General features: G+C 51.4%; 8 protein-coding genes across 8 annotated transcripts; 4 read left to right on the top strand and 4 right to left on the bottom strand.

The window, feature by feature from the left end:
* Window positions 1-70: 70 nt before the first annotated feature.
* GT037_007567 (histone deacetylase 2) lies at window positions 71-1,970 on the bottom strand (the record flags this gene model as incomplete). The annotated part of the gene is made up of 2 exons (XM_038932614.1): window positions 71-1,711; window positions 1,764-1,970. The coding sequence occupies 2 exons, from the start codon at window positions 1,968-1,970 to the stop codon at window positions 71-73; spliced, it is 1,848 nt and encodes a 615-aa protein (XP_038785102.1).
* A 435-nt stretch (window positions 1,971-2,405) lies between these two features.
* GT037_007566 (26s proteasome regulatory subunit) lies at window positions 2,406-3,541 on the top strand (the record flags this gene model as incomplete). The annotated part of the gene is made up of 3 exons (XM_038932613.1): window positions 2,406-2,725; window positions 2,805-3,340; window positions 3,393-3,541. 3 exons carry the CDS (start codon window positions 2,406-2,408, stop codon window positions 3,539-3,541), a joined length of 1,005 nt encoding a protein of 334 aa, XP_038785101.1.
* Window positions 3,542-4,419: 878 nt separating this feature from the next.
* Window positions 4,420-7,404, bottom strand: GT037_007565 (heavy metal tolerance protein precursor; the record flags this gene model as incomplete). Its single annotated transcript, XM_038932612.1, has 3 exons — window positions 4,420-5,749; window positions 5,795-6,924; window positions 6,982-7,404. 3 exons carry the CDS (start codon window positions 7,402-7,404, stop codon window positions 4,420-4,422), a joined length of 2,883 nt encoding a protein of 960 aa, XP_038785100.1.
* Window positions 7,405-7,845: 441 nt separating this feature from the next.
* On the top strand, window positions 7,846-11,923 carry GT037_007564 (uncharacterized protein; the record flags this gene model as incomplete). The annotated part of the gene is made up of 2 exons (XM_038932611.1): window positions 7,846-8,054; window positions 8,140-11,923. 2 exons carry the CDS (start codon window positions 7,846-7,848, stop codon window positions 11,921-11,923), a joined length of 3,993 nt encoding a protein of 1,330 aa, XP_038785099.1.
* A 2,263-nt stretch (window positions 11,924-14,186) lies between these two features.
* On the bottom strand, window positions 14,187-14,688 carry GT037_007563 (40s ribosomal protein s21; the record flags this gene model as incomplete). Its single annotated transcript, XM_038932610.1, has 3 exons — window positions 14,187-14,244; window positions 14,326-14,531; window positions 14,641-14,688. The coding sequence occupies 3 exons, from the start codon at window positions 14,686-14,688 to the stop codon at window positions 14,187-14,189; spliced, it is 312 nt and encodes a 103-aa protein (XP_038785098.1).
* A 2,770-nt stretch (window positions 14,689-17,458) lies between these two features.
* GT037_007562 (uncharacterized protein) lies at window positions 17,459-18,304 on the bottom strand (the record flags this gene model as incomplete). The annotated part of the gene is made up of 1 exon (XM_038932609.1): window positions 17,459-18,304. The coding sequence occupies one exon, from the start codon at window positions 18,302-18,304 to the stop codon at window positions 17,459-17,461; it is 846 nt and encodes a 281-aa protein (XP_038785097.1).
* A 739-nt stretch (window positions 18,305-19,043) lies between these two features.
* GT037_007561 (aldehyde dehydrogenase) lies at window positions 19,044-23,694 on the top strand (the record flags this gene model as incomplete). The annotated part of the gene is made up of 4 exons (XM_038932608.1): window positions 19,044-19,500; window positions 22,058-22,562; window positions 22,615-23,472; window positions 23,550-23,694. 4 exons carry the CDS (start codon window positions 19,044-19,046, stop codon window positions 23,692-23,694), a joined length of 1,965 nt encoding a protein of 654 aa, XP_038785096.1.
* A 689-nt stretch (window positions 23,695-24,383) lies between these two features.
* On the top strand, window positions 24,384-24,928 carry GT037_007560 (uncharacterized protein; the record flags this gene model as incomplete). Its single annotated transcript, XM_038932607.1, has 2 exons — window positions 24,384-24,658; window positions 24,754-24,928. 2 exons carry the CDS (start codon window positions 24,384-24,386, stop codon window positions 24,926-24,928), a joined length of 450 nt encoding a protein of 149 aa, XP_038785095.1.
* Between the last annotated feature and the right edge of the window lie 1,710 nt (window positions 24,929-26,638).

Genomic DNA, 26,638 nt, shown 5'->3' with positions numbered 1-26,638 from the left:
ATTTACCCATGAACAGTGCGACTGAAGAACAAACGCCTCCCAAATGCACTAAAACACCGCGATGAAGTGGCTAATCTTTTGCAACCTGGGTCCGGACTTCGCCCTTGACGTTCTCAGAATCGCGTTCTGTTTCACCCTCTTCCTTAGCTGCAGCAATTTCCTCCTTGTCTGCATTGTCTTCCATCTCGACATCTGCCGTCGGGGCAGATGTGGGTGCCATCGCTGTCGGTGCGGTGGGTGGGGATTCAGGTGGGGTCACGACACCTCCTGTGGGCGACTGAGACTGGTTCGGGTTATCAGCAGGAGCAGGTACAGCAGGCGGTGCATCCATGTCAATGTCACCATCATCATCTGCTTCTTGCTCGCCAGTAGCGGGAGTTTGCGTGCGCGACTTGGCGGCTGCGGATGCTTGACGTGTTGATACGGCGCTTTCACCATTGATCTCTTCCATGCCGTCCAGATCGTCCGCCGGAGCAGCGTTGGGATTAGGGAAGTCGGTGATGTTCCGCTTCTTCTTGGTACCAGGTTGAGCACGCACTCCAAGACTGTTTTTATAATCCTCGTCATCGCTTGCGTCGTATAGCTCGCCATCGTGCTCTACCTGCTTGTCGCGCTGGCGCTGTGTCATTCGTACGTCTTTGTTTTCATCGGCATCAATGTCATCGTCTTCATCTTCAGCGTCTGAGTCAGCCGCGCGTAGCAGCGACGTGGGTACATCGGGTATAGTGGTAAAAGCTTCAACCGACGGCCTTCCGGTTCTTCGGATGTTCTCGATGACGGCTGATTTAATCTTATGCAGGTAGTCGTGAGAGTTTGCGTTTTCCATGTTTGACGGCCGGACGTCGAGTTCGTAGTCGGGAGCGAAATATTCGTAATAGTCGTTGAAAGGCAGCTGCTTGGACATTTTGGTCGAGACGAGCTCTCCTGTTTCGTAGGCCCAGGTTCGCGCTACGTTTCTCATGGTGTAGCCACCACCTCCAAGTACGATGACTGGGACGCCAAAGCTCTTGACGTACTTGACACAGTTGGCATGGCCGTCCATGCTCAAGTTGAAGCAGCCAAGTCTGTCACCCGAAAGACTGTCACCACCGCACTGCAGGACGATAGCCTCTGGCCCATAGTATGTCATAACAGCCTCGATGACAGGCTCGAAGATGTTGCGATATGTGTCATCGGTGATGCCGTCGCGAAGAGGAAAGTTGACCGAGTAGTTTTTGCCGCTGCCGACACCAATGTCGCGTAGTTCGCCGGTACCTGGGAAGTACTCGCCATACTTGTGGAAGGAGACTGTCATGACGCGATCGGTCGTGTAAAAGGCTTCCTCGACACCGTCACCGTGGTGAACGTCAATGTCAATGTACAGCACGCGCTGCTTGTATCTAAGTAGCTCAATGATGCCCAAGACGATGTCGTTGACATAGCAGAAACCACTAGCCTCGCTCTTCTTTGCGTGATGCAGTCCTCCGGCCCAGTTGACAGCGACATCGCACTTTCCTCGGTTCAAGCGTGCAGCACCCTCCATAGTTCCACCAGCGCTGATGCCGCAGAACTCAAAAAGACCGTCAAAGACTGGGCAGTCGTCACCAACATTGTACTTGCTCTGTTCACGCGTGAAGCTTTCCATGTTGTCGGGTGTGACCTTGTGCAAAAACTCTATGTATTCATCTGTGTGGAACTGCGTCATTTCGTATTTGGAGGCTGGTTTGGCGCGCTGCTGTGTGTTAGCAGAGATGGATGCGGGCCTCAATCAGGGTTCTGCCTACGTAAATCTCCATCTTGGTGTACAGGCCATAGTTCATGATCAAGCTATGCGCCATGCGTATGCGGTGGGGCTTCATGGGATGTCCTGCTACATAGGCATAGTTGCCGACGTCGGAGTCGTAGAAGTAGGCGACCTTTTTTGGTTGCGACGCGACGCCGTTGTTCAAAGAAGCGGAGCCCGTCGTGGGCGCCATGTCGGTGGTAGCCATATCTTTGTCGGCTGCGCACAGCTATGCGACTGTGGGGGATTGCGGTGATGATGCTTTGGGGGCCGCAGATGATTTTGGACGGGATGTAACAGAGAAGGGCGAGTTCGGATATACGCAGTGCTCGAGTGTCAGCGATCAAGGAAAGGTGGAGGGGTCTGTAGGAGAGATGGCGGGAGCTCTAACAAAGACGCTCGCGCGCCATTGAGCATCCATGGATCGAGCTGCGACAGGGCACCCCTGCCTAGCCCCGGTTCCGGAACAACCGAATCGCCGCATCTGGCAGTCGCGCAGTTACGTGAGAGAGCTCGAGCATCAACAGCTTCATCATCACCGCCGCCTACCCAAACACTTGCTCCGCCCAGCCCGCCAACACGCTCGACTACTCTCCAAATACCGCACTCGCAAAACCTACAGCGCCATCGCCAACACACCACCATGGATCGGTTAACCAGAATGCTTGCCGCCGCCCAAGGTGGCATGGGCGGTATGGGAGGACCCCAAGGCGACACCAACCTGATCGACAACTCGGAAACCGTCTACATCTCATCGCTGGCACTGCTCAAGATGCTGCGCCACGGTCGGGCCGGTGTGCCCATGGAAGTCATGGGTCTGATGCTGGGCGAGTTTGTCGACGATTACACAGTACGGGTGGTGGATGTCTTCGCTATGCCGCAGTCAGGAACCGGTGTCTCTGTCGAGGCTGTAGACCCCGTCTTTCAAACCAAGATGATGGACATGCTGAGACAAACAGGAAGGTGTGTATTTACCCGTGGGACTCTTGAAGCCGCCGCCGCCACCGCTCCCATTATAAACATCCAGTGCTGACAAACACAGGCAAGAGACCGTCGTTGGCTGGTACCACTCACATCCGGGTTTCGGCTGCTGGCTGTCATCGGTCGATATCAACACACAGCAGTCATTCGAGCAGCTCACACCTCGCGCCGTCGCCGTCGTCGTTGACCCCATCCAGTCGGTCAAGGGCAAGGTCGTCATCGATGCTTTCCGCCTCATCAACCCCCAGGCTCTCATGATGGGCCACGAGCCCCGCCAGACCACCTCTAACGTCGGCCACCTCAACAAGCCATCGATCCAGGCGCTTATCCATGGCCTGAACCGCCACTACTACTCTATCGGCATCAACTACCGAAAGACTGCGTTGGAGGAGAACATGCTGATGAACCTTCACAAGCATGTATGGACAGAGGCTTTGCTCATGGACGACTTCAAGGGCGAGGGCGAGCGGAATACCGACAAGCTGCAGAAGCTCGTCACTATGGCAGACGGCTACGAGAAGCGTGTCAAGGAGGAAACTGAGTTGACCAAGGATCAATTGAAGACACGATACGTCGGAAAGGTCGATCCAAAGAAGCGTATGTTGAGATATACAGAGTACGCCAAGACAATGCTAACGACCCATCACAGACATCTCGGACGTCGGCCAGCAGCTGATCGAAGACAACATCGTCTCTGTCTCACGGCAGATGATCGACAAGGAAGCCTCAGTACCCAAGTCCAACTCACGGCAAAATGGCAACGCGTCTAGTGGTGACGACGTGGAGATGGAGGAGTAGCATCACATACCACAGCTCGGACGAGCCTTCTAGACTGGCATGAGCAGCTAACCAAATTTGCGCTCAAAGCAGACATACGATACAGTAATGCATAGAGTATGAGACAACGATATCACACAAACAGCCCCTATCCGTGGTGAAGCCTATCTTTGAATGATCCCGGATTGAATGCTCACGAGGCAGATAGTGACATAAACATCTAGTGTTAGATGGTTAATCATATCAGAACCATGATGTAGCGCCAAGGACAAGTCGAGGCCAGCAATCTTAATTCAAACATGTACATTTTCGATACCTCTATGTCACGTATAATATTTTTTAGGTGCATGATAAAAACAAATGGACAAAAACGCAACATCAGCCCACGCTATCCGTAAAATCATTTCTCATACGCCACCGCGACACGACAATGCGCCCTGTCGTCGCGAAAACCCTTGAGGGTTGCTTTGTTTGTGTAATCCGTCCATGACCCACGTCCTGTCTTTGGTATAAAACGACAAAACACCGCCCCATCCTTACCCAACTAACACTTCATTCCCATCATCCATGCGTATATTGTGACAATACAGAAACAGCCAATTATTACGATCTCTTTCTCAATCAACTCCGGTACGAAAAGTGGAAAGGTGGTTCCAGGGAAATACAAAAGTGATTTTTGGATTGGACGGAGGTTTAGGGCTTCGGTTTTAGAAGGAGTGTGGTAGGTAGGTGACTAGTCCGGGTCCGAAGGTAGCTGCAACAGCGCAACTCATAAAAGAGTGCTCTAGAGACCGAAAACTGGCCATCTTTACGTCCGGATAGTTCCTGCAAAATTGCTATGGTGAATGAGGGTTGCTTTCAAGCTGCAACTAAACTCGGAAAAACAACGGCCTGCCAGACTAAGGATGGCCATGCGGTTTACCTGACGTTTCCTCTTGATTCGACGCGTTCTGACTTATAGAGCGAATCTTCTTCGCATTCTCGTCATCAGAACTTGAGTGGCTGCTGCTTCCGTCTTCGAAGCCAATGGTTCCATCCTTGGACTCCCGGCGCAGTCTATCAGCCTTGTCTTTAAGGTATTGAGCTTGCTCAGCAGCTCTCTGAGCGCGGATTTGCTTCTTCCACATGGCGGCGTAGTGGCCGTTGCGATCAAGTAGCTCTTCATGCGTTCCCCGCTCCTGAACCTTGCCCTTATGCAAGACGAGAATCTGGTCAGCATGGGTGATGGTACTAAGACGATGAGCGATGATGAGCATAGTGCGGCCCTTGGCCAATGTCGTGAATGCTTCCTGGATGTGTTGCTCCGTCTCGGTGTCGAGAGCGGCAGTAGCTTCGTCAAGCATGATGATACGAGGGTTCTTCAGAATCGTGCGGGCAATAGCGACACGCTGCTTCTCACCTCCGGAAAGTCGCAGGCCGCGATCACCAACCTTGGTCTCATACTTGTCCGGAAACGTCATAATCTTGTCGTGGATGCTGGCAGCTCTACACGCCTCGTGCACCTGTTCGTCGGTTGCCTCTGGGTTTGCATACTTGAGATTATACATGAGTGTCTCATTGAAGAGCACAGTGTCTTGAGGCACAACGCCAATGTGGCTGCGCACCGAGTCGATGGTAAGATCTTCAACATCATGTCCATCAACCTGGATGCTACCAGACATGGTGTTGTAGAATCGGTAGAGTAGACGGAAGACGGTCGATTTACCTCCACCAGATTCACCAACAAAAGCAGTAGTCGTGCCTGGCTCGCAGTAAAAGTCGAGGCCTGTCAGCGCTGGCTTGCGCTGATCGTAGGCAAAGTGTACATCCTGGAAGCGAAGATTACCCTCACACGAGGCCAAAGGTTGGGCATCCTCCTTGTCGACCACAGTGGGCTGCTCTTTGAACAGCTCAAGCATGCGCTCAGAGTTGATCATGGCAGACTGGATCATCCGGTAAAAGGTACCAAAGAAGTTGAGAGGGCTTTGCAGTTGGCTCATATACGTGAGAAGCGACACAAATCTGCCGACCTCGAGAATTCCGGCCGCAACTTGGTATGCTGCAATGAAGCATGTGACGAGTAGTCCGATCATGAAAACCATGTTCTGTGTGATGTTCATGATGTTCAGCGATAACATGACCTTGTACTCAGCGTTCTGATACTTCCTAACAGCTTCACGGTAGCGGTTGAATTCGTACGCTTCGGCGTTGAAATACTTGACCGTCTCATATGAGACCATGGAGTCGTTTCTGCAAAGGTTAGCTAAATGGTGAAACCTACAGATGATCACTTACTTGACTGCATCTTCTTCTCTATCGGCATTGACCATTTCTCGACGGATCTCAGCGCGCCACTGCGCCATGCGAATGGTCAGATAGATGTACCAGAAGGTGATGATGGCAATAACCAGGGCGTAGTAAGCATCGAATCTGACGAGGAAATAGGCAATGGCAACGGCCAAATCGATGAGCATGGGCACCACTGAAAAGGTCACCTGCTCGAGGAACGTGTTGATGGAACTGCCCTTTCCTAGGGCGGATAGGACCTCGCCAGTCTTTTTGCCGAGGTGGAAGTCCAGACTAAGACTATGCACGTGCTCAAATGCCGCAACTGACAGTTCGCGATACGAATACTGCGAAACAGGAATCCACAATGCAGACCGCGCCGCACCGAGTAGGCCATTGCTACCCTGCAGAAAGCGAAAGCCAATGTAGAGCATGATGGCAGTCCATGGATTTCCTCTCGAAGGGTCCTTGAGGCGGTCCACAATCTCACCTGTGAGGTCTGGCACGACAACGTTGACGGCGCGCTGCGCTAGGACGAGCAAGAAACACGCGATGACTACGAGCTGCAGCTTGCGATCCTTGGAAGGCCAGAGGTAAGGAAAGAAGACGTGATAGCCTTTGATGTATTCCCACCAACTGCGCGCAGGTGCGCCAGTAGGCCTGCTCCAGGCGGGCGGTGCACCCTCGGTGTGCTGATGTTTGCCACCGACAGGGTGGACTGAGCCATATGAGCCGTTCGCGTGACCGTTCTCCGCATGACCGTTTTGATCGGCGCTACCTAGCAGGGAAGTGTTTTCAGATGGGCTTCCAGACTCTCGCTGGGATTTGCGCTGTGGCACTATGACAAACAGTACGTAGAAGGTGATGAGTGCGAGGAGCAGTAGGATGCGAAGTAGGTCCATGGCGACCTCGGCGGACTCCCACTGGGTCATTCCAAATCGTAGTCGCTTGGCGGGTGGGCCGGCGGTGGGCTCCTTGTGAGGGTGCGTGTAAACGGCAAACGAGAGGGCGACGAGGACTATTTCTAGGACTGTTGCCAGGCTCCATGTTGCCAGATGCGCCTCGGTCGGAGACGGCTTGGAATCGAGGAGGGAGATGAGGAAGAGACAGTAGACGAAGAAGGCGCCGACGAGGTAAATCTGGCCAAGTTAGCACATGGTGGAAGGCGGGTGTGCTTGTTGTTGCTCGCTACCTACCACGACGGACTTGCCAGCCCACCAGTGCTCCTGCGTCTCGGCCAGAGCGTGGGCAATGACTACGACCGAGTTGCCGACAAAGGTGAAGGCCGTGGCCAGCGAGACCCATTCAAAGACGCGCTTCTGGGTGTGCGTGACATCATCGTGGACCAGCTTCTTGACGAAGTTGCGGGTAGGATCGGTGGCAGGAAGCGGCTTTCCCCCAGGGCCGGTTGTGGTAGGTTTGGCGATATTAGAATTAGATTTAGAAGCGGCAATGCTGCGAACGGTGAAGGCAGCCAGAAAGAAGACGAGCATAACGATGGGATAGGCATATTGCAGGACGGCGATGGCGTTGCGCACAGGGCCGGCATAGGTCCATCTCTCGTGGTCGTGGTCGCTGTGGGCGGCGGAGAGGTCGCTCTGGAGCAGCGGACCGGCCATGATGGAGCTTCTCTCCACGGGCATGTGAGGCCCTGATGCGAGGACTCACGGGTGGCAGAGACGGGTGGGGGACGAGGATAGGGAGGAGGAGATGGAGGTTATGGAAGAGAAACGCGGTGACATGTTGCTCGCTGAGACGGTGCCATGGGCGAGAGAGAGCTAGCACGAGTAGACTTGTGGCGCACATGCAGCAGGCATTAGGCCTGTCCGTGCGCGCCGATGATGGATTTCATCCAGACCTCGCCATAACCCCGGCCTGCATGCTCCCAGGGACGCCGGGCGAGTCGTGCACCATCAGCGTCGGTCCTGCAGCAGCCTGCAGCTCGTCACACTACCACGGCTGCTACCTGCTACACTGCACGCTTCCTGAGCTCTTGACCGTCTGCACCGCACCGCACCGAGGCGTGTCGCTACCAAGTCACGTCTTCCAGCAGCGCTCAGATGACTGAAAACCGTCGCACGTCAGCCGTCTCGTCGCCCAAGATACCCCCGGCGCCGCCACTGCCACTGCCCAAGCAAAAGTCGCGCTCGTACTTTGAACGCTTCGTTGCGCAGCCCTTGACGACTGCCTATGGATCCCGCCCACCCAGTGTGCATGCCCATGGCCCAGATGGCGGCCCTCCGAACCCTCTAGTGCCCAAGCTTGCCGGGTACGTCTTCACTCCGATTGCCGCCCTTCTGATTGGCTGCCCCTCTCACCATGATGCTCTCCTCCTGCTAAACTCTGCCTCCAAGCATCCGCACAGGCTATTCCCAAGATGCAAGCCACAAGACAGGCCTCGACATCTCTGCCCTCGACATCAACCGTGAACGTACCCATGCCGTTCTCGCCGGTAAGGAAATTCTAAAAACTGTCCGCGTGCAAGATGCCAAGATCGTCGACGAGACCAACCTGCGTGCTGCTGTCCTCCACTATGCCGACTCGCATGCCCGCCAGCGCGACGGCTTGAGCATACACGACGTAAAATGGTCCCACGGCCAGTTCAGCTCGCATATCGCAACTGCCGCTGCCAATGGCAAAGTCATACTGTACGACCTGAACCGCGCAAGCGTCGAGCTCACCAGACTGCACGAGCATACGCGTCAGGTACACAAGCTGGCTTTCAACCCTCATCAAGGCCATCTGCTGCTGTCTGCGAGCCACGACAACACCGTTCGCCTGTGGGACCTACGCGACATGCGCAGAGACGTCACCGTCTGTCGCAGTCGAGACCACTATGCTGGCATGAACGGTGGCATTCGTGATGTTCAGTGGTCACCTACTGACGCTGTAGAATTCGCTTTCGGTACTGATAACGGAACCATCCAGCGATGGGATTTCCGCCATAACAAGGGTCCTAAGCAGAAGATTACCGCTCACGACCAGCGCATCTGCACCTCCATCGACTGGCATCCAGACGGCAAGCATCTAATCAGTGCTGGCGTCGATCGAACGGTCAAGGTCTGGGACTTCTCCATCACTGGCCGCCGCCAGAAAGCTGCTTACGTCCTGCACACACCGTTCCCAGTCTACCAAGCGCGCTGGAGACCACCGTACTGGTCCGACGAGTACCACGAGAAGGGCGCCTACCAATGCACACAGCTCGCCACGTCTTATGATCGCGAACACTCCGTCATCCATGTGTGGGACTTCCGTCGACCGTTCCTGCCATTTCGGGAGATTAATAAGTTTCCTAGTGCTCCCTCCGATATGCTTTGGCACTCGCGTGACACCCTGTGGACTGTGGGGAAGGAGGGCATTTTCCAGCAAAACGATGTCCATCACGCCCCAAAGACCGTAGATCGGCGCAACCTGCAGTCTCTTGCAGTATCGCCAAGTGGAGAAGTCGCCGCTGTTGCCCAGAAGAGGTCTCGGCAGCCGTCTTCTACAGGCTTGGCATATCCCGACGATACGTACCTTGGTGATCCACGTGCAAGACGCCGCCATAGCCCTGAGAAAGGGAGTCTTAGAAGCTCAGCGGACGATAGCTTAGATGACAGCTTCCTGATGTCGTCAATGAAGCGGCATCATGGTCGCACCGCCAGTAACAGGTCAACCAAATCGTTTAGCAGTACCCCGCCCTCTGACATTGCACCCAAAGTCATGTTTCTCAGTGATTCTATGGTCGCCTATAGCGAATCATTCAGACCAAATCAGGTCGCAATACGAGGCATATTGCCAGGCGTGGCCAACCCTCAGATTTTCGAGTATCTCGCACAGAAGTATAAGACCATACCTCTTTCCGATCCACCTGACTTGGATTCCTTCCTCCGGCTGGAGAGGATCTTTGAGCAGAATGCCGAGTACGCACAGCGGGCAGCCTTCTATAGGCTCGCGCAGGCATGGCGACTCGTTGGTACGTCCATTGCTGTGGCGACACGACGACGTGCCGAGTCACACAGACAGCGAAGAAGGCTACAATCGCAGAACACAGCGCTCCGACAGTCTGAGAAGATGTACCAAATGTCCTCTGAGCACATGGAGCCACACGAAAAGCGCTTGACGATCCCCCCAAATCCTGCAGTGCGAGCTATCTTGGGTACGCTAGAGAAGCCGGCATCACCGTCCCGATCGCCATCGATGCGAGAGAGCACGTCCAATCTCGCAACCCCTCTTGCTCGTCCAGTCATGAACCAAGCTGTCAACAATACTCATAGACCAGACTTGCTCGATATTGATCAGGAGGACATTGATCAGCTTCCGCCCGCTGTAACTGGACCACCTGTCGATGCGAACAAAACACTTGCACCGTCGCAAAGAACGTTCAGTGGACCACAATGGTACCACTCGGGAGACGACATTGACGAACGCCGTGCTTTGGTCGGCAGCTACCGCGCATCGCCCCGAATCCCATTGAGTCTCGCGCCGAACAGCGCACATGGCGCTAACATGAACGTGCCTCCCCCACTAGAGCGACATGATTCTGGTGAAAGCTTCACCATGTTCTCTGCGTCCTCGGATTCTCAGAGGGGCAATTCCATGCCAAGCTCCTTCGCTAGTACCAATTCGCGAGTAGGCCAGGAGCAGTCTTTGTCAGATGACTGGCAAGCTGTGCAGGAACACTCCAGCTTTGGAAAGCCAAGGAACGCTGGAGATCGAGAGTTAGGCAAGAGTATCTCGATATCTCCAACAACAGTGCCTATTGGCAAAAGTATCGCTCATGCAAACCAGATATATCCACAAAGTTCCGCGGATGGGTTTGACAGTGGAGAAAGAGCTGTTCGCGATATGGAACATCTCCGACGAAATAATCAACTGCTCCGTCACGACAGTTCTGATTCCGAAGCGCTCACGAGTATCTCCTCGTCATCGTTCGAATTCAATGCTGAAATGGAGGCAAGCGGAACCATTGTGCCTGATGTATTCGAGGACGTGAGATCGCCGTACGTCCCTAAGCCACCCGCTCCATTACCACATGTGTCCGGGGGTGCGCCTCCGATTCTCGACCCAGCAGCCGAGGAAGGATTACTGCTGTCTGATTTTCAGGCTGTGCACGTTGATGCCGAAGTTGGTTCCCCCTATTCCGTGATTGGACTGCTGAATCATCTTCTCGATTACCATACGGAAGCTTCGGATGCACAGTTCAGTTCGATTCTCCTTTTGCTTCTAGCTCCATTGTTACCACAAACTCACGGCCCCACTGATACTCCAGATGTTCATGTGGGAGACGTCTTGAACGCCTTCAGTGATACCTTTGTCTCCTTAGGTCTAACTCAAGCACAAGCAAAAGCCATACTCTCGATGCAATTGAGCCAACTGATAGCTACTGGTATCAATCCCTACCAAGCAGAGTCCATCCTTCACACCTACCATGCGCAGCTACAATCCTTGTCGCTATTCAATTCCGCCGCTACCCTCCGTCGATTAGCGTATCCGACATATCCTGCCGTCTACGAGCAAGCGCTGAAAGAAACACAAGTTGGCCTACTGTGCCTAAGCTGCAAGTCACCGATCAACAATCCTAGAGACAAGATGCGATGCGAATCATGCAAGCGAACGCAGGCACCCTGCCCGATTTGCTGGGCCAAATACCCGGCTTTCGAATCGATCACCGCAAAGAAGAAATCGAAGGCGAAGTCGCGCTCGGCCTTCAAGGATAAAGAACATAAAAGACAACGATCGTCCCTCATGTCGAATCCAGACCATGATGACGATCAGGTCGCGGATGGTCCCTCGCCGACCACTACCGCCAATTGGTCGCCGCCTGCAGCCACACTCTGGACGTGGTGCCCACTTTGTGGACATGGGGGGCATTCAAATTGTCTATCAACATGGTTTGCTGACCCGGTACTATCAGATGGTGCCTGTCCGACCGAGGGCTGTCTTTGCGACTGTGTCCAAGGCAAACGCCGCGACGCAAAGATTCAGGAAATGCTACTCAAGAAAGCAGAGAAGGACCGATCGAAGATCGTGCGCAAAGGCGACGATTGGAAGGTGGGGGAGAGTAAAGCCGTGTCCGCGGTTCGGAATGCTGCTCTTGATACTATTCCAGATCAACAGCAGCCGAATTCTGGGACCACAACACCGACTCGTCGATGAATGAGGAACGTCGCAGTCGTCCCTATACAGTGCGATATCCGCAGTGCGACACTTTCCGGCCCGCGACAATTCTCGACCACTGAGAATCGGCCCGACGACCACCATCCACTGTGCACACCCATCCACTTACTATCTACGTCCGACCCGCAGAGTCCGGTCTGATATCACCACACATCAAATTCTGCATCCTTTCTGTCGAAGAATAAGTCGGATCCGCACATTTCAATACGTCGGTGTACATTGATGGAGCTGCCCGTATACTGCATAATCACACCGCTTGTATGCGCGCCAAGACATGTAAGACTGTCCCCCTTTGAAGCGGCAGCCCGCTTCCCCGGGATGCGGGAAGCTGACTTGAAAGTACGTGGGTCTGCCACGTGTATTCTGGTAGCGAGCGGGAATTAATGTGTATACTACGTACTTGTTCGGCAGTTCGGCGACGATGCTTGGGTTTGGGGAGGCGGTGGGTATTTGGACAGCGGCAATCTCTGAGCGGACCTGAACCGCTATGGGATTTATCAATAGCCGCGCTTACAGCTATGGATTTTCCTCAACATTATGTCATCATATGGCGTTCGACTGCGGCAAAATCGAACTTGCCTTACTTCGCATGGATGGTACCTTCCGCGTGTACTGTATCCACTCGGAAACAAAACGTAGCCTAGCGCCCTGCAGCCCTACCGTTGTCATGCGACTTGCACCCATTCAATCATATTACAAGGTGTGTATAGCCGCATATACTTCTAGACGGGAAAAGCAAAATACTTGAGCCTAGAGCCTCAATCTCTTGAAGGTCATCAGCTCATGTTTAGTAATTCACGCTGGCATCGAGTTTGATGATAGGTCCGTCTTGGAATGCGCGCTTTTTGTGTGGATGAGGTGTATAGTATCACTTGGTCCAAGAGATACTATATTAGCTTCTCGCTTTTTTTTTTATCTCCACGCAATCTAGGAACATGAAGAGAGTCAACGCACCGACGTTACCGAGGATCGGTTGATCCTCCTTCATATCCGGCCGTCCAGTTCAAGTGATCTACGTGAGGCAGACGAAGACTGTACTACATGACCAGCCCTCAGTACCACACACATGTACCTTTCGCCTCGTGCCACACCCTATGCACGCACATGCAATGCACTCATCTGATCGGTCGCTAAGCCTCGTGATCGGTGAACACCCTGTGCATTCCCAGCGGACCGCTGCCAAGCATCGTTGCTGCATCCCCGCAATCCCAGTGATACAACATACGACTCTGTTGAGGATCAGTACTGCGCGTAAGATCCATGCTGCAAGGATTGTATGGAGAAAACTCTTCAGCGACAGTATATTGGTGGCTACCAATATGTCCTGGAACTAACAGCATGGAGCTTCTTCGGCACCATCGGTAACCGACGTTTAGTTGCTGCAAACTGATAGACGCTGGATACTTGTCTTCCGGTACTGATAAGTATCGTCACATGTAACCTCAGTACTACGAGTGGGTGTCCAGACTTCTGCTCTTTTACGTCCAATGTTACACAGCAATCGCACCACCCGCATTGTCGGGTCCACGCTTAGCAGGTCATTGGCAGACGTCGTCCGTGGGGCTTTGGGTTTTAGCGAGGTGTGGTGGGCTGGCTCGGTACATTGGGCCAGAACACAGTGACAGTGCCCGCCTTACATGCTATGCTGCTCGATATAGGGGGTCAGGTATACTCGCGTCAGTTTGCACGCTGTGCCATACTGTAGTGTAGGCTTCAGGGACATCCACGTTGGGGCTTGTATGTTGTTAACAAAACAATTTCCTCGCATGCAGCAGAGACACAGTGCGTATGACCACGCGGCCGTGTATTACAGGCTCTTGCTCTGTGTTGCGTTGGTACGCTATCCATGTACATGTCGCACACAATGCCTGTTATGAGTTTTGACGGTTCTCCCATGCGGATGTGGTGCGATGGGTAGCAACTTGGGCAGCAACGGAGAATCGGGGCAGGGAGTAAGTGCTTTTCTGCAGGCGTTGATCCATGTACCTAGAAACGACGCGTAATCAGTTTGCAAAGTAAGCACCTGTACCAATGTATTGCCAGTATAGCGAACATGAAAGCAGCACTCCCAGCCGTCGTCATGACTTCACAAATTCGACAGTACACATCACAGCCGAGTCTTGGCGGAGGCTGCGGAGGCGCATGAGACGTGACAGGGTTTGTGAATTTCATGGTATTCATGTCTCAACCGGTTCCCATTCCTCGTGATATCGTTGATCCGCAGGAGAAAGGAGATGAAGGCCTAAGTCGCCGTGAAATGCATGCCTGCGCCCTCGAAGGGCAGTTCAGATTCCGAATTCCTGCTCCCAGTCAGCCGCAGCCCAGACACCTCACCCGAGTCGCAATGTGCATACCTCAACTCCATATCCCCAACCATTTACCGGCTAGCGCTCCAGACGGACTTGAGGAAGCCGTCCTTCTGTGCGAGCCTGTTGAAGCTGTCGTCGGCCTCACCCATGGCGCGAACGAAACCGCAGATGGCGTAGGCCTGGTTGTCGCCGGTGTAGCGGCCGTTCTCGTCAACCTTGCCAACGCTGAGCTGGACAGAGGCGTGGTCCTTGGCCCTGATGATGCGTCCGGTGGCCGACTTGGGGGATATTAGTATCGCGTTTCGGGGTCAGGTAGCTAGTTGTGGGATACTCACGCACTGTATCATGTTAGCAGACATTCATTGCGATGGCATGCATTTGGCTTACTTTGCGGGGGACGTAAAGGTCGACGAGCTCTCCGCGTTCGTTCTCCATTTTGATCGATTTGTGTGTTGACGGCGGGTGGTCTTGGTTGAGGCTTCGTTGGTGGTCGATGTCGTCGGTTTGCGACACTGGGGAATTTCGAGTGTCGCTTAGCACTGGTGGTTGGCGCTAGTTCTGAATGCGGCTTAGTCTAACACTCCCTTCCGGAGCTTCTGTCGCGTTCACTGTCATGCCAACTATGAACAGGTGGTGCATTGGTATGATAATGTGGAAGCTTCTTGCAACAAGCTTTGGGGTCATAGTGGACTCGTCAACTGGGAATCGCCCAGTAAGGGATTGTATATCGAGCCGTCTGCGTGCACCCCGATGGTATGAGACGGAGTACCATACCTATTTCTCTCAGTGCATGAACAAAGGTTGGAAACACATATAGAGTGCTAGGCTCCTTCTCAAGATCATATCTCAGATCTAGTAGGCGGTTGTTGTGCCAATTGCGGGTTTCGGCCACTACAAAGGCAGGATATTCACAACAAGCATTCATATCGAGGGATGTTTTTTCCAGCGACGATGCGACGCTGTACTCCTATATCAGCAGCTACATTGATGCGTCTCTGCTTTCCTGTAGTCTAAGCCCGATGGTGTGTATAAAGGTCCGCCACTTGCCGTCTAATCATAATCTGTAGTTGCAAGCCACCCTAACAGCTTTAAGGTCATGCGCCTATCGTAATGCTCGCAATGCTGCCGTGGTATCGGGCAGAAAAACTCTGGTGTGCGATGTTCGCAGGCTTGGCAAAAACATCAGGCGCGCAGGGTTATCGAATCTCATCTATCCAAATTCGCTCGACCATTTCCGCTACTCCTGGACTACCACAACCTCTAGGTGGGGATGCAAAAAAGGGTGCAAAAAGCAAGATGCATCGGCCGGGAATCGAACCCGGGGCTAGCCGAAACTGTCCTGTGATGGATGGCAACGGCTAATTTTACCACTAAACCACCGATGCTGGTGATCGAACTGATGTTCAATTGATGGAAGAAAGTCAAGCAAATGCAATTATATATATTAGCAAAATCATGAATCCGACCACGGGAATGCATCTAGCAATCTCAAGCCTACAGATGCGGATGTAGGTGGAGTCAGACAGCGGTAATCCGAGTGGGGCTCGCAACTCTAGACTTTGAACTCTGTTACTCTCCGCCTTCACGGCAGTAGCTGGCTATCTTGCTCCGTGGTGCAATTGTTCTTGGGCTGCCGCAACACGACGAATGTGACACTTGGAGTACAACGGCATTTTAAGCTTGTGACGATGTGCAAATCTGCTTAGGATACTTGCCACTCCTTATTTCTCTAACATCAATATCATCATCAGGCTGCGCATGTAAAATGTGCGCACTAGAATCGTGAATCTCTCGTACTTATCCTTGCTGTGTTCTTAAGTGGCTCGGGCTATGATATCTCGATCTATGCTGCACTATTAGACTGACTCAAAGGACAAGCTTAGCACATTCAAATCTTGTTAAGAATATCGGGAAGGTAAAAGAGTTCTAAAGTTTGAAAATACACTAAAAATACAAGCGATTGCTATCGAATGTTACATGAATGCACATAAACTTATCTTACAACCGACAAAGACTACTCTGCAGCTCTTTTTACTAACACGACCATCCTCTCGATATGTTGTATACAAACATAATATGCAACGACCCAGATCGATCCTCGTACACGATAAAATCAGTCTTCTGATCCAGGGACAATGTTTGTACTTCAGAGTTCAAGCCTTCGCAGGCCCTCGGTATCGTCATAAAGATAGTGGTTTACGCAATAAAGTCCCCTCGTCGCTCAGATAATCGGTTTCGTGTTACATGAGCCAATGTTCGTTGTTTGTTCCGAGGACTGAGAGGACGACGGAGGTGTGCCATAAGTCTGCATTTGAGCGTTCAAGATTTGACGGTCGACTCCTCGTTCTACAGCCCGTGTAAGCTTTTCGAGGCCTGTCTTGAGATTTCCGCCGATAATGGGTTGTTTAGCGGTTGCTATATTTGGTGTATTTTGGTCGCGTTTCGACGTGGAGAGAGTAAGTGCGCGACACATGGTACTGCGGAGATACGGGGTTACTGCTGTGGAGACAGTAGAGTTTTATACTGTAAAGTGTGGATTGTCGAATCTTGCTGGATCTAATAATCTCCTGTATGTGTGGAATGGACACGGCATCGAGTCCATGGGTAGCACTTATATAGATTAGGCTCTGTCTGATCCAGTTGTACGCGTATTCGTAGACTGCATTGCCCGACTCTTCCAGCACTGCCTGCGATACGTCGCAGCGGCTTCGCAATGTTGGCGCTGAAGGTGGCTGAGTGATTTCGTAACCTCATATAGACAACCAATCGGATTTTAGCGCTCGGATCCGGCGATCTTCCTCCCATGAAGCCGATGGCGATCTTTGAGGCACTGCAGCTCGGACATCGTTTGAGCTTACTCTCAGGACCGAGTCTTGTGGCACAGTTTCGACATTGTTTATCAATCCACCTGGACAGTAGTCAGAGGCCCCGCTGCTCGCCAGCCCTGTCGACAGTACGGCCACAGAGACCCGAGCTTGCATGTAAACCAGCATCGGTATGCAAGATATTGTTGGTGATAGTCGCGGATGTGGTGAGAAAATCACGGCTAGGAGCGACGGATGATCGTTTGATCATAGGATGGATCCCGGGGATCTCGAGCATGATCATACTGCGGCCAAGCTCTGGAGACATCATGGCTGACGTAGTCCCGCTCAGGCCTAATCATTCGTCAGCGATTGCAGCTGCAGCAGCTCTACACATGACTTTACATGAACATTAATTCCAACTGCATTTTAGCTTTCCGGGCTTGAATCTTTACAACTCTGGAAGCAACCTCTTCGAAAAATGGAGGTAGGAATATTGCTAGTGTGAGTTTCTGCAGATTAGGAAAACGCGAGCTTCGCGACGCAAGATTCACCAGCTGTGACAAACACTGAGCTTCGTCTGAGTGCATGAGATTCCTCTCCTCGGGATTTAGGTTTCCCGGGGCAACGATATGACGCACGTATAGTGTACGTAAGGACGTAGGTAGACACGAAGGTTCAAGTAACAGACTTCTTAGCTTGTTTGTTTGGTTAGCCTTTTGCAAACAGATTGTGTCTATCTTGAGATTCTCTAGCCGCGATGCTTTCAGTATTTCCCTTGCACCGAGGCTGTGGCCTAAGACCTCAAACTCTTCCGAATGGCCATAATCATCGTTGTACCCAAAGCTAAATTCGCGAAGAGTTGTCTCGAAGGCGTGCTTGAATGAGTAAACGAGGCAGCGGAACGTAAAGCCAGTCAAAATAGGAATGTGAGTATTCCACTGGTAGTTGGCGTGCAACTTCAAAGATTTCAAGTTGCGGAAAACCGCCGCGAAGATCCGGATTTTTTCGCTGAGTTCCTCCCCATCCTGGGGCTCGAAGAAAGAGAGGTCCAGGCTAGTGACCGTATTGTTCTCGAACTTCCAGTCGTCTAAAGACATTGCCACGGTCTCTCTCGCTGCAACACCGGAGAGGCGCAGAGTGGTCACGGCCCGTAACTTCAATACTGGTACAATATCTGAAAGCCCACATTCTTTGAAGGAGCCCATGATGTCCAAGTCTAGCTCTTGTAGATTGGGTAGGTGCATGATGAAGTCTTGAATCTCATCAGCAACATGACAATATTGCTCCACGAAAACGGCCCGAACGTGTCGTAGCAGCTCAGAACGGGTGTTCGTTGTTCGTAACAATTTTTCTCCATTATTCGCGGTCACGATCAGAGAGCGGTAGATATACGGCTCTACAATGCGACAAAATTTACGGGATACCATCGATAAGCTGAGAAGGCCGTTGTAGAGTGGTTTATGTCTACTTGGCAAAGGGTTGGTGACTTCAGACACTATGTGGTCTAGCAATTCTTCTGATAGGCGCTCCATGGCGAAGAAAGCGAACTAGATGGAACGGGTGGCGCAGCTTCGAGTGATGGAATGATACCTTCAATCCCGAGGTTTTCGTTGTAGAGCGGTCACTTTGGAAGTGTCCAATACGCCCTTGCGACGCGTAGAGAGATTCCAGGTAGCGAAAGGCAAGGACGCGAGGAATTGGTTGCACGGCGGTAAAACCTGGAGGGCGTTAGGTGTTGCCGTCAACCACGAGGCGAAGGGCAGGGTAGCGCGTCGATTGATTAGGCCCGCTTAGCGCAAAACCTGTGTTGACACGCCCAACACCTGCTTTCCACTGACTTCAGCCACCCTTCAACCGTTTCGCAATCGCCAATTCAGCTGGCGTGCTCTTTTTAAAATCACAAAAGGCCCGAGATCCATACTGCTCATCCTTATACGATTTGCGCCTGACGCCAGTCCCAATGAAACTGCGTCGCCACATACAATGCCGATCATCAATGAGCGCGACTTTCCGCTACTTCCGTCACAAGATGCAAAGCGTCGACGCGCTACCAAGCGTAAACTCAAGAACAATGGCTTGAGATCTCGTACAGCTGGGTCGCTTGCGACATTGACTGATCTTCCTGATGAGTTGATTCTTGAAATACTGGGCTACCTACCAGGTATAGACCTCAACCAATTCCAACTTCCTACACTGGTCAATTTGGCATTGACCAGTCGGCGCTTTTACCGGATTGTCGTTGATATGCTCTATACTAAGTACAATAGCCATTTCTGCGAGCCTTACACATTTCTTCGTACTATGATTCTCAATCCGCAGCTTGCGGGATTTATTCACGATGTGGACATCACATTCGGCCTGTGGACATGTCGCAAGGGTCGACGTTATGTCCCAACTGCGAAGGACAAGAAAACTATTAAAGAAGGACTGCGCGCGCTTGGTACGTCGGACTGGAAAGAATGGGCGACTCAATGCAACGAAGACCGTAGTAATGACGAAGCATTGCAAAACGCAATGTTGTTGCATATCCCGAATATCACACATCTCAGCATCTTAGACGTTGCAAGAGATCGATCGCGACGCCGCGCCTGGTTCGATCTCATAAGCAAGGCGGCAGCGGGTACTCTATCCAGACAGACTCATCGGTTCGAACATCTTCGATCAATCAAACTTGAAGCAAGAACGACATCCTTGAGTGACATCGCACCTTTGTTCCGACTCCAATCATTACGAAAGCTGCAATTGCGCGAGGTTCACGAATACGGTATGGCGGACTGCAACATATGTGCAAGTCATCGGGAACACGGCGAAAGAACGGCACTCAAACTGCAGCGTCTTATTCCCCAAGCCTGCAACGATCTGGACGAGCTTGAACTCGAATGTACCTACTACACTAAGTTTCTTCTGGAAGTGTTGATCTCATCAGCACGGTCCCTAAAGACATTCAGATACGACGTATGTCTAGATCACCTGCCAGACTCTCCGATACCAAATGGAGACCGATTGAAGACGTTGTGTGAAGCCTTGGATAGTCAAAAGGCCTCCTTAGAGACGCTTTACATCTTCTGCGACTCGATCGCCGAAGAAAGGACGCATAGCGGAATTCATCTTCGTGACAGCCTCGAAGGCTTCGTGTCGCTTAAGGAGCTTAGCTGCCCATTAGGAATGATGATGAGTAGAGTCTCCGACACAATCACGGAAAGATTGCCTGCGTCGCTGCTGACGTTTCGAACGCCTGTTCGACCTTCTACGGACGACCAACACTACCTTCAAGCGCTGGATAATGTGGCATCTTCCCATCTTACGCATGTGCCTCGGTTGAAGGAGGTTCGGGTTGTAGTCTCATCGTTCGCGATGTATGATTGGCAACGCCTTGTTGAACTCTTTTCGGTTGAAAAAGGCATAAATTTCGTAGTGGAACGAACCGACGAGGACGCAGACTTTTCTGATTGGAAAGATGACTCAACAGATTCATCACGTTCATCAGACGAGATCGATCTGTATAGCGATCATGATTAATGTAAGAGCGATATCCACGATGATGGCTACCTTTGCTGAGCATCATTTCGGCATAACGATCTTGAAATGAGCAGTAACTTAACATGATTAGGTTCTGTTTGCTGATACTTATTGCCACCCAAAATTTGATAATTAGGAGTTTCTCCTGGATAAGCGGGAAAGTACTGCAATGCCAAAATTTTGGAGCTTCTATATCGAAATGAACCACACTTGTTCGAGACAAAGTGTGCCCTAGTTCGTTTCCTTCGTTAGGCTTATGTATCACCACTACAAGTGAACACCAACATTCTAAACAACCTATACACTCACGTTATAGCTTCTTGGGGCTGTTGAAGTCCTCAGGAGCCTACTACACTACATCCCAGCAATCTCGTTTTGGGGGATACCTCTCAGCTCCGAACATTACCTGGCCCAATGTGCCTTTTTAGCAGTTGATGCAGCTTCCTTATAAAGCAAAACAGTTTTGCACTTAGATGTCTTTTGAAATTCTACGCCCTTTTTTTTATGGAAGGAAGTACCAAATATCTGTTGTCGACTTGTGAAGCTACACATAGTACTGCGTATTTACCAAACGAAGGCGGCATAATGTGCGTACAGCTTCTCTATTTACTTGAGGAGCGTATCAAGCGTGTGTTGATTTTTCAAGAGACTCGAGCTACGTAGTTCTGAGACCATGTCTCTGAGCTGGAACAAAAATCGGTGAGAGACATATACCTAGGTAGTATGTGCGCAAAAGGCCTGCAGTCCTGATGGTATCGAGTAATTTTGATCGGTTTGAAAGGATAAACCTTCGACCTCATACCTGCACTTGTCTTCCCTCATTGAGCGCTAGTTCAAATAAATTGCGATCGAATGAGTTTGAGTGAAGTAACTACCTGCGGTCACACCTCGGGAGATTCATCAATAACACCCCGCTGATCTAGAGAGTTGACGTCATTACGGCTCTGTCTGGAGAGTGCAATAACGGCAACCGTGATACCTTTGAATAAGCCGTCGCTAAAGAACACTTACACTATACAAATTACAGACAACCTCTAGGCGTTCCTTGAACACGCACACCTTGCAAGCAACGTCCGGATTTTGCACCTGGAGCTCCGCCTTGGCGGCTGTGACAATGACATGAAATTATTCCGCAACATTTTCGCCTACTGAGCAAGCTGTTACGCGACGCAATATATGGGATGATTTATGTTTATCTTGTCCACTTCCCGAGGTTTTCATGTGTCGGTTTCTTCCGTCTACTCGTCTCTGAGCCGTGCCGTCTCCACATGCCGGTCCACTCGCCCCCTGAACCGCGTTTCTCAATTGCCGATTTCGCCATGCGCGCGCCCTCAGGGTCTGAGATCGGAAGCAGGTGCGCACGTAATGTGGATACTATGGAGATAGCTTCTTCCATCCAACCCGGTACTTCTACCGCTCGTCGCGTTATTCTTTACATTGATTCTATTGTGAAAAAGCAACGCCAGCCTCACCAACAGCAACAAAGAGTGTGAGATACAAAAGAAAAATGTCTAACCCCTCAGTTGTTAAGCCCGATCCGTCCTATGTTGTACCCCTCTTCATCAACGGCAAGGAGGTCACAACCAAAACCACTTTTCCTGTAACATCACCTTCATCCCACAAGCAAGTATGGACCTCTTCGGCCGCCTCTCTGGAAGATGTCAAGAGTGCCGTGTCAGCGGCAAAAGCTGCTTTTCCCACTTGGTCTAAGATGAGGCATTCCGCCAAACGCAATATCTTCTTGAAGGCCGCCGACGTGATCGATGCGCGCGCGGAAGAATTCGCAGACTACATGAAGATTGAAACTGGAGCTGCGGACATGTTCAGCAACGGGTTCAATGTGCCTAAGATGGCGGATATGCTGAGAGATGTGGCGGGAAGGTTGAGCGCCGTGATGGGACATATTCCTAGCTGTGAAGAGGAGGGTACTAGTGCGCTGATCGTCAAAGAGCCGTATGGGGTCGTGTTGGGCATTGCACCTTGGTATGTATCTTCCCATCCATGATCGTACATGGGAAACTTATGTGAGTACCAGGAATGCCCCATATGTGCTTGGTATGCGATCAATTCTGTACCCTCTCGCTGCGGGTAACACTTGCATCCTGAAGGGTAGCGAGTTCTGCCCTCGCACATGGTGGGCTATTGGCAGCGCCTTGAGCGAGGCCGGCCTTCCCGCGGGCGCGCTCAATGTCCTCTTCCATCGTCCTGAGGATGCAGCGCAGGTGACAACTGCCCTAATTGAGGAGCCCGCTATCAAGAAGATTAACTTCACTGGCTCTACTGCCGTTGGTCGCATAATCGCATCGACAGCTGGTAAAAACCTCAAACCTGTTCTGCTCGAACTAGGTGGCAAAGCGAGCGCCATTGTCCTCGACGATGCCAACTTGCAGACAGCAGCGACACAATGTGCACTAGGTGCCTTCCTGCATTCAGGCCAGATTTGCATGAGCTCGGAACGCATTCTGGTACACAAGAACATCAAGCCACAGTTCATCGAAGCTTTCAAGGGCGCCGTGGAGGGTATCTTCGGCGGCGACAAGCCCGCGCCGGTTCTCGTAGCTGCGCCGGGTGTAGAAAAGAACAAACGCCTTGTCGCAGATGCAGTCAAGAATGGCGCCAAAGTCGTACATGGTGACCACGAAAGCGATGAAAAACACCCGGAGACGAACGAAACCTCCGGAACACGCATGCGTCCCATCATCGTTGATGGCGTGAACAAGAACATGGAGCTTTTCCACACTGAATCTTTTGGACCATCCGTCTCTGTCATAGAGATCTCTAGTGATGAGGAAGCTATCGAGATCGCTAATGACACTGACTACGGTCTTTCTGGTGCTGTATTCACAGAGAACCTTGGCCGCGGTCTGCGCATTGCCAAGCAGATTGAAAGCGGGTAAGTTTTGCAAATAACGCATGATGTAGATCATACGTTACTACTTTTGAAATCTGATCGCTAACAAAGAGACACAGAGCTATTCATATCAACTCCATGACAGTGCATGACGAGTGGACTTTACCGCATGGCGGTGCGAAGGCAAGTGGATTTGGGCGATTCAACGGGCACTGGGGTATTGAAGAGTTCTTAAGGATGAAAACTATCACCTACAAGGAGTAGGATTAGTTCAACATTTAGCATGTGTAATGCTCGACTATCCGGTAGCTTACAAAGTGAGGATACCGTGGGTGACTTACGGGACACGGTGCGTTTGACTTCGAAGCTGGGACTTGGGCTTGCTTTTCCATAACACGACCGAATTGACTCTGTTCGTACATGAGACTTGCGCAAAATTACTACGCTGCCTTGATTTCCAGCATTTTCTGTCGCCAAACATTCTGATTGTAGGTACTCTAATGCTTCTTTGTCCATGGTACCAATTGTATATAGCAGACTATCCCAAAGGCAACACATGTGACAGGCATGTCTATGAAAACCAGCAACAACGTACGGCCAAGCGATTCGTCAACTAGAGGACACAACCGCCATCTTGCAACTGGTGGCTTTTCGTAGCAAAGTACTCCTTCTCGGCATGTCACCATGCCAACTATGCTTGGCGGATTGCTTATTGATATCGACTTAAAGTAGGCTGCGCAATCGCATTACTTATAGCCTCGGGCAGTTACCTCTTGTATTCAACCTCCACCAACATTGCCATCCAGTTTCACGCAATCAGGGGAAATCTACGAACCCTACGGCAATCACGTTTCACTCACCCATTGTGCTCGCTATGCTTCCTCTTTACGGCAGCTGGAGCTGACTCCCCTTCCCTTTCCATCGAAAACATAAAGTTCTCCTCTTACTACCTTATGGTATCTCCCTCCGCCCAAGGTCCAAGACAAGGCCTTCTTGAATTCACCTTGATCAACAGCGCAGTTGAAGTTGCTATCGCGTGCAGTGCTAAGAACTCGAATTCTTTCGCCATTTTCAACCCCTCTACCAGTTATGAATGCGACTTCGCGCCTACTGGAGGAGAAGTGAGAGACGACGACTGGTGCTGGGCAGATAGTGCGACTTTGAATTTTGATACGACAGTGCCGAAGGTCTACAACTTGACTGTAAAAATGAGCTGGTCGTGTGAGAAGTAAGTCTTTATTGTTACATCCTGATGTAATATGGTCTCCCCTTTCCAGATCATGGTTCCAGTGTACAAACCACAATCACTAACAATGACCTTAGCGAAGGCGTCTACGCTCTATCCACCTGGAGTCTCCTTGATCTTGACTGTGGGAGCTGGTCATGCGAAAACGAAATGTGGCCCAAATATAATGTGTGTTCCAACTCTAGTACGCTATGTATGCCAGGTAGCCTGAATTTTCTAAGCGCCGGTGTGAATGTGCTGAAGTTGGATTGAATCTGGGCTATCAAATAAGCCATGGTCAAAAGACCAGAAAGAGACGATTGTCTGATTGGACAATGGAATACTGTTGCTTGTTCTAGACCAAACGTCATGCTTGCAAAGGCGAATATTTCTGACTTGAGCTTGCAGTCGGCCTGGACAACTTTGTCTGCGATGTACTACGCTGATCCCTTGCGGCTGAACTTTCGTAGGCGCTCAATAGATGGACTACATGATGTTCTAGATGGCCTGTAGTTGAACAGCGAACTATGCGGACTACGGCAAATTATTCAGTAGCTCCGGCTAGTATCAGGTGTGGCTGGCTGTCGTACCCGTCTCGTTTATACCATGGGCACACAACTGCTATCACACTAAGCTATCACCCCGCATCACTCTGATCCTGGAGTTTGTTGTGCATGGACATGCTGGATATGGCCACTGGAGGATACCGCCACTCCAGAGAGTGTTACTCGCAACTGTGTGACCAGACTTTATTGTAGAGATGATAGTAGAGTTCGCTCACCAGCAGGCCGATGGGCTCTGATGATCATGACGAGCTCAACTCATGAATCAATGATCATTCCGCCAAGTATACCCAGGAGAACGTCATGGTAAATGGCTAACTAGGCGGGTGTAAAGGCTGACCTAGAGACTGCGCCATCAATTCTCTGGCGGCATGCTGTTGGCCTTCAATAGGATGCGAACACCCTGTGCCACATTTGTGCTCTTGGTTTTGTCGTGGGAATCCAACTAATCTTGTACAGGTCACGATCGCCCCACCCGTCACATCGATCATGTCGTAGAGCTACGTTGGCGTTCCAACCACCCATTGTTAGCTTTGCTTAGCACAGATCGTGAGATGTGATAAAGGAACTGTGATTGGGCCTACCAGACCTTGTTAGTAGCTAAAACCCAAGACTGCGGCACCAAAGGCAATTAACTGGGCTATCTGCGGCACACACTAATCACCTGTACTGGCTTGATTGTGCAATCGCGATATGTATGAAACCTATGTTCGTTGGCAGGCTCGGCTTTGAGGAGCCGATGTGATCGCCGTGCTTGCAGGCTGGCGAAGCGACCCTGGTGGGGAGGTACACGTATGCGAAGGATTCTAGGGAACACAGCCATCACGCTCACGACCCAGGGTACAAGAAGGTTCACAATGGGGGGAAACGCGTAGGATATGTTTCACCCGAGAACCAAACGAATCGATGATAAAGTTCCATGGACGCTTCGACCAAGAGAAGGATGATGCGCTATATCGGGCACTTCTCAGCAAAAGCCGTGCGCTTCCCGCGTCAAAGTTTGGGTCATGACGCTTGCCATTGCCGGCCCACCACCAGAACTTCTTTCCAGCCATCCTCAGGCCGATCACGCGCCATAATCTTTACTCAGGCTTGCCAGCCCACCCCATGCAGGAGTTCTCATGTTCCGTGCCTGTGGAGTGGATCTAGGTGCGCTGCTGCGTGTTCGCTTGTCCGCATGCAGGTTGGAATGTGCATGCTAAATAAAGCCAGACTCAGCCCTCGCGAGGGGAGCGGCTGAGTACTACCATCGTATTTGTCTTGCACGGTGCACCTGCTCTTCCCCACTTGTCCTTGTGAGACGGACAAGCCTATTACTTTGATTCATACTCTCGTTTCGCCGTTGAAATCATATTGGAGGATTGCCATTTACAGCCAGGACATAATAAGAAGAATCGCAGGTGGGGTAATACTGAAGACA

The sequence above is a fragment of the Alternaria burnsii genome (genome assembly GCF_013036055.1).
Source record: "Alternaria burnsii strain CBS107.38 chromosome Unknown 715, whole genome shotgun sequence".
Classification (NCBI taxonomy): domain Eukaryota; kingdom Fungi; phylum Ascomycota; class Dothideomycetes; order Pleosporales; family Pleosporaceae; genus Alternaria; species Alternaria burnsii.
This window is presented reverse-complemented; position numbering and strand designations above follow the sequence as displayed.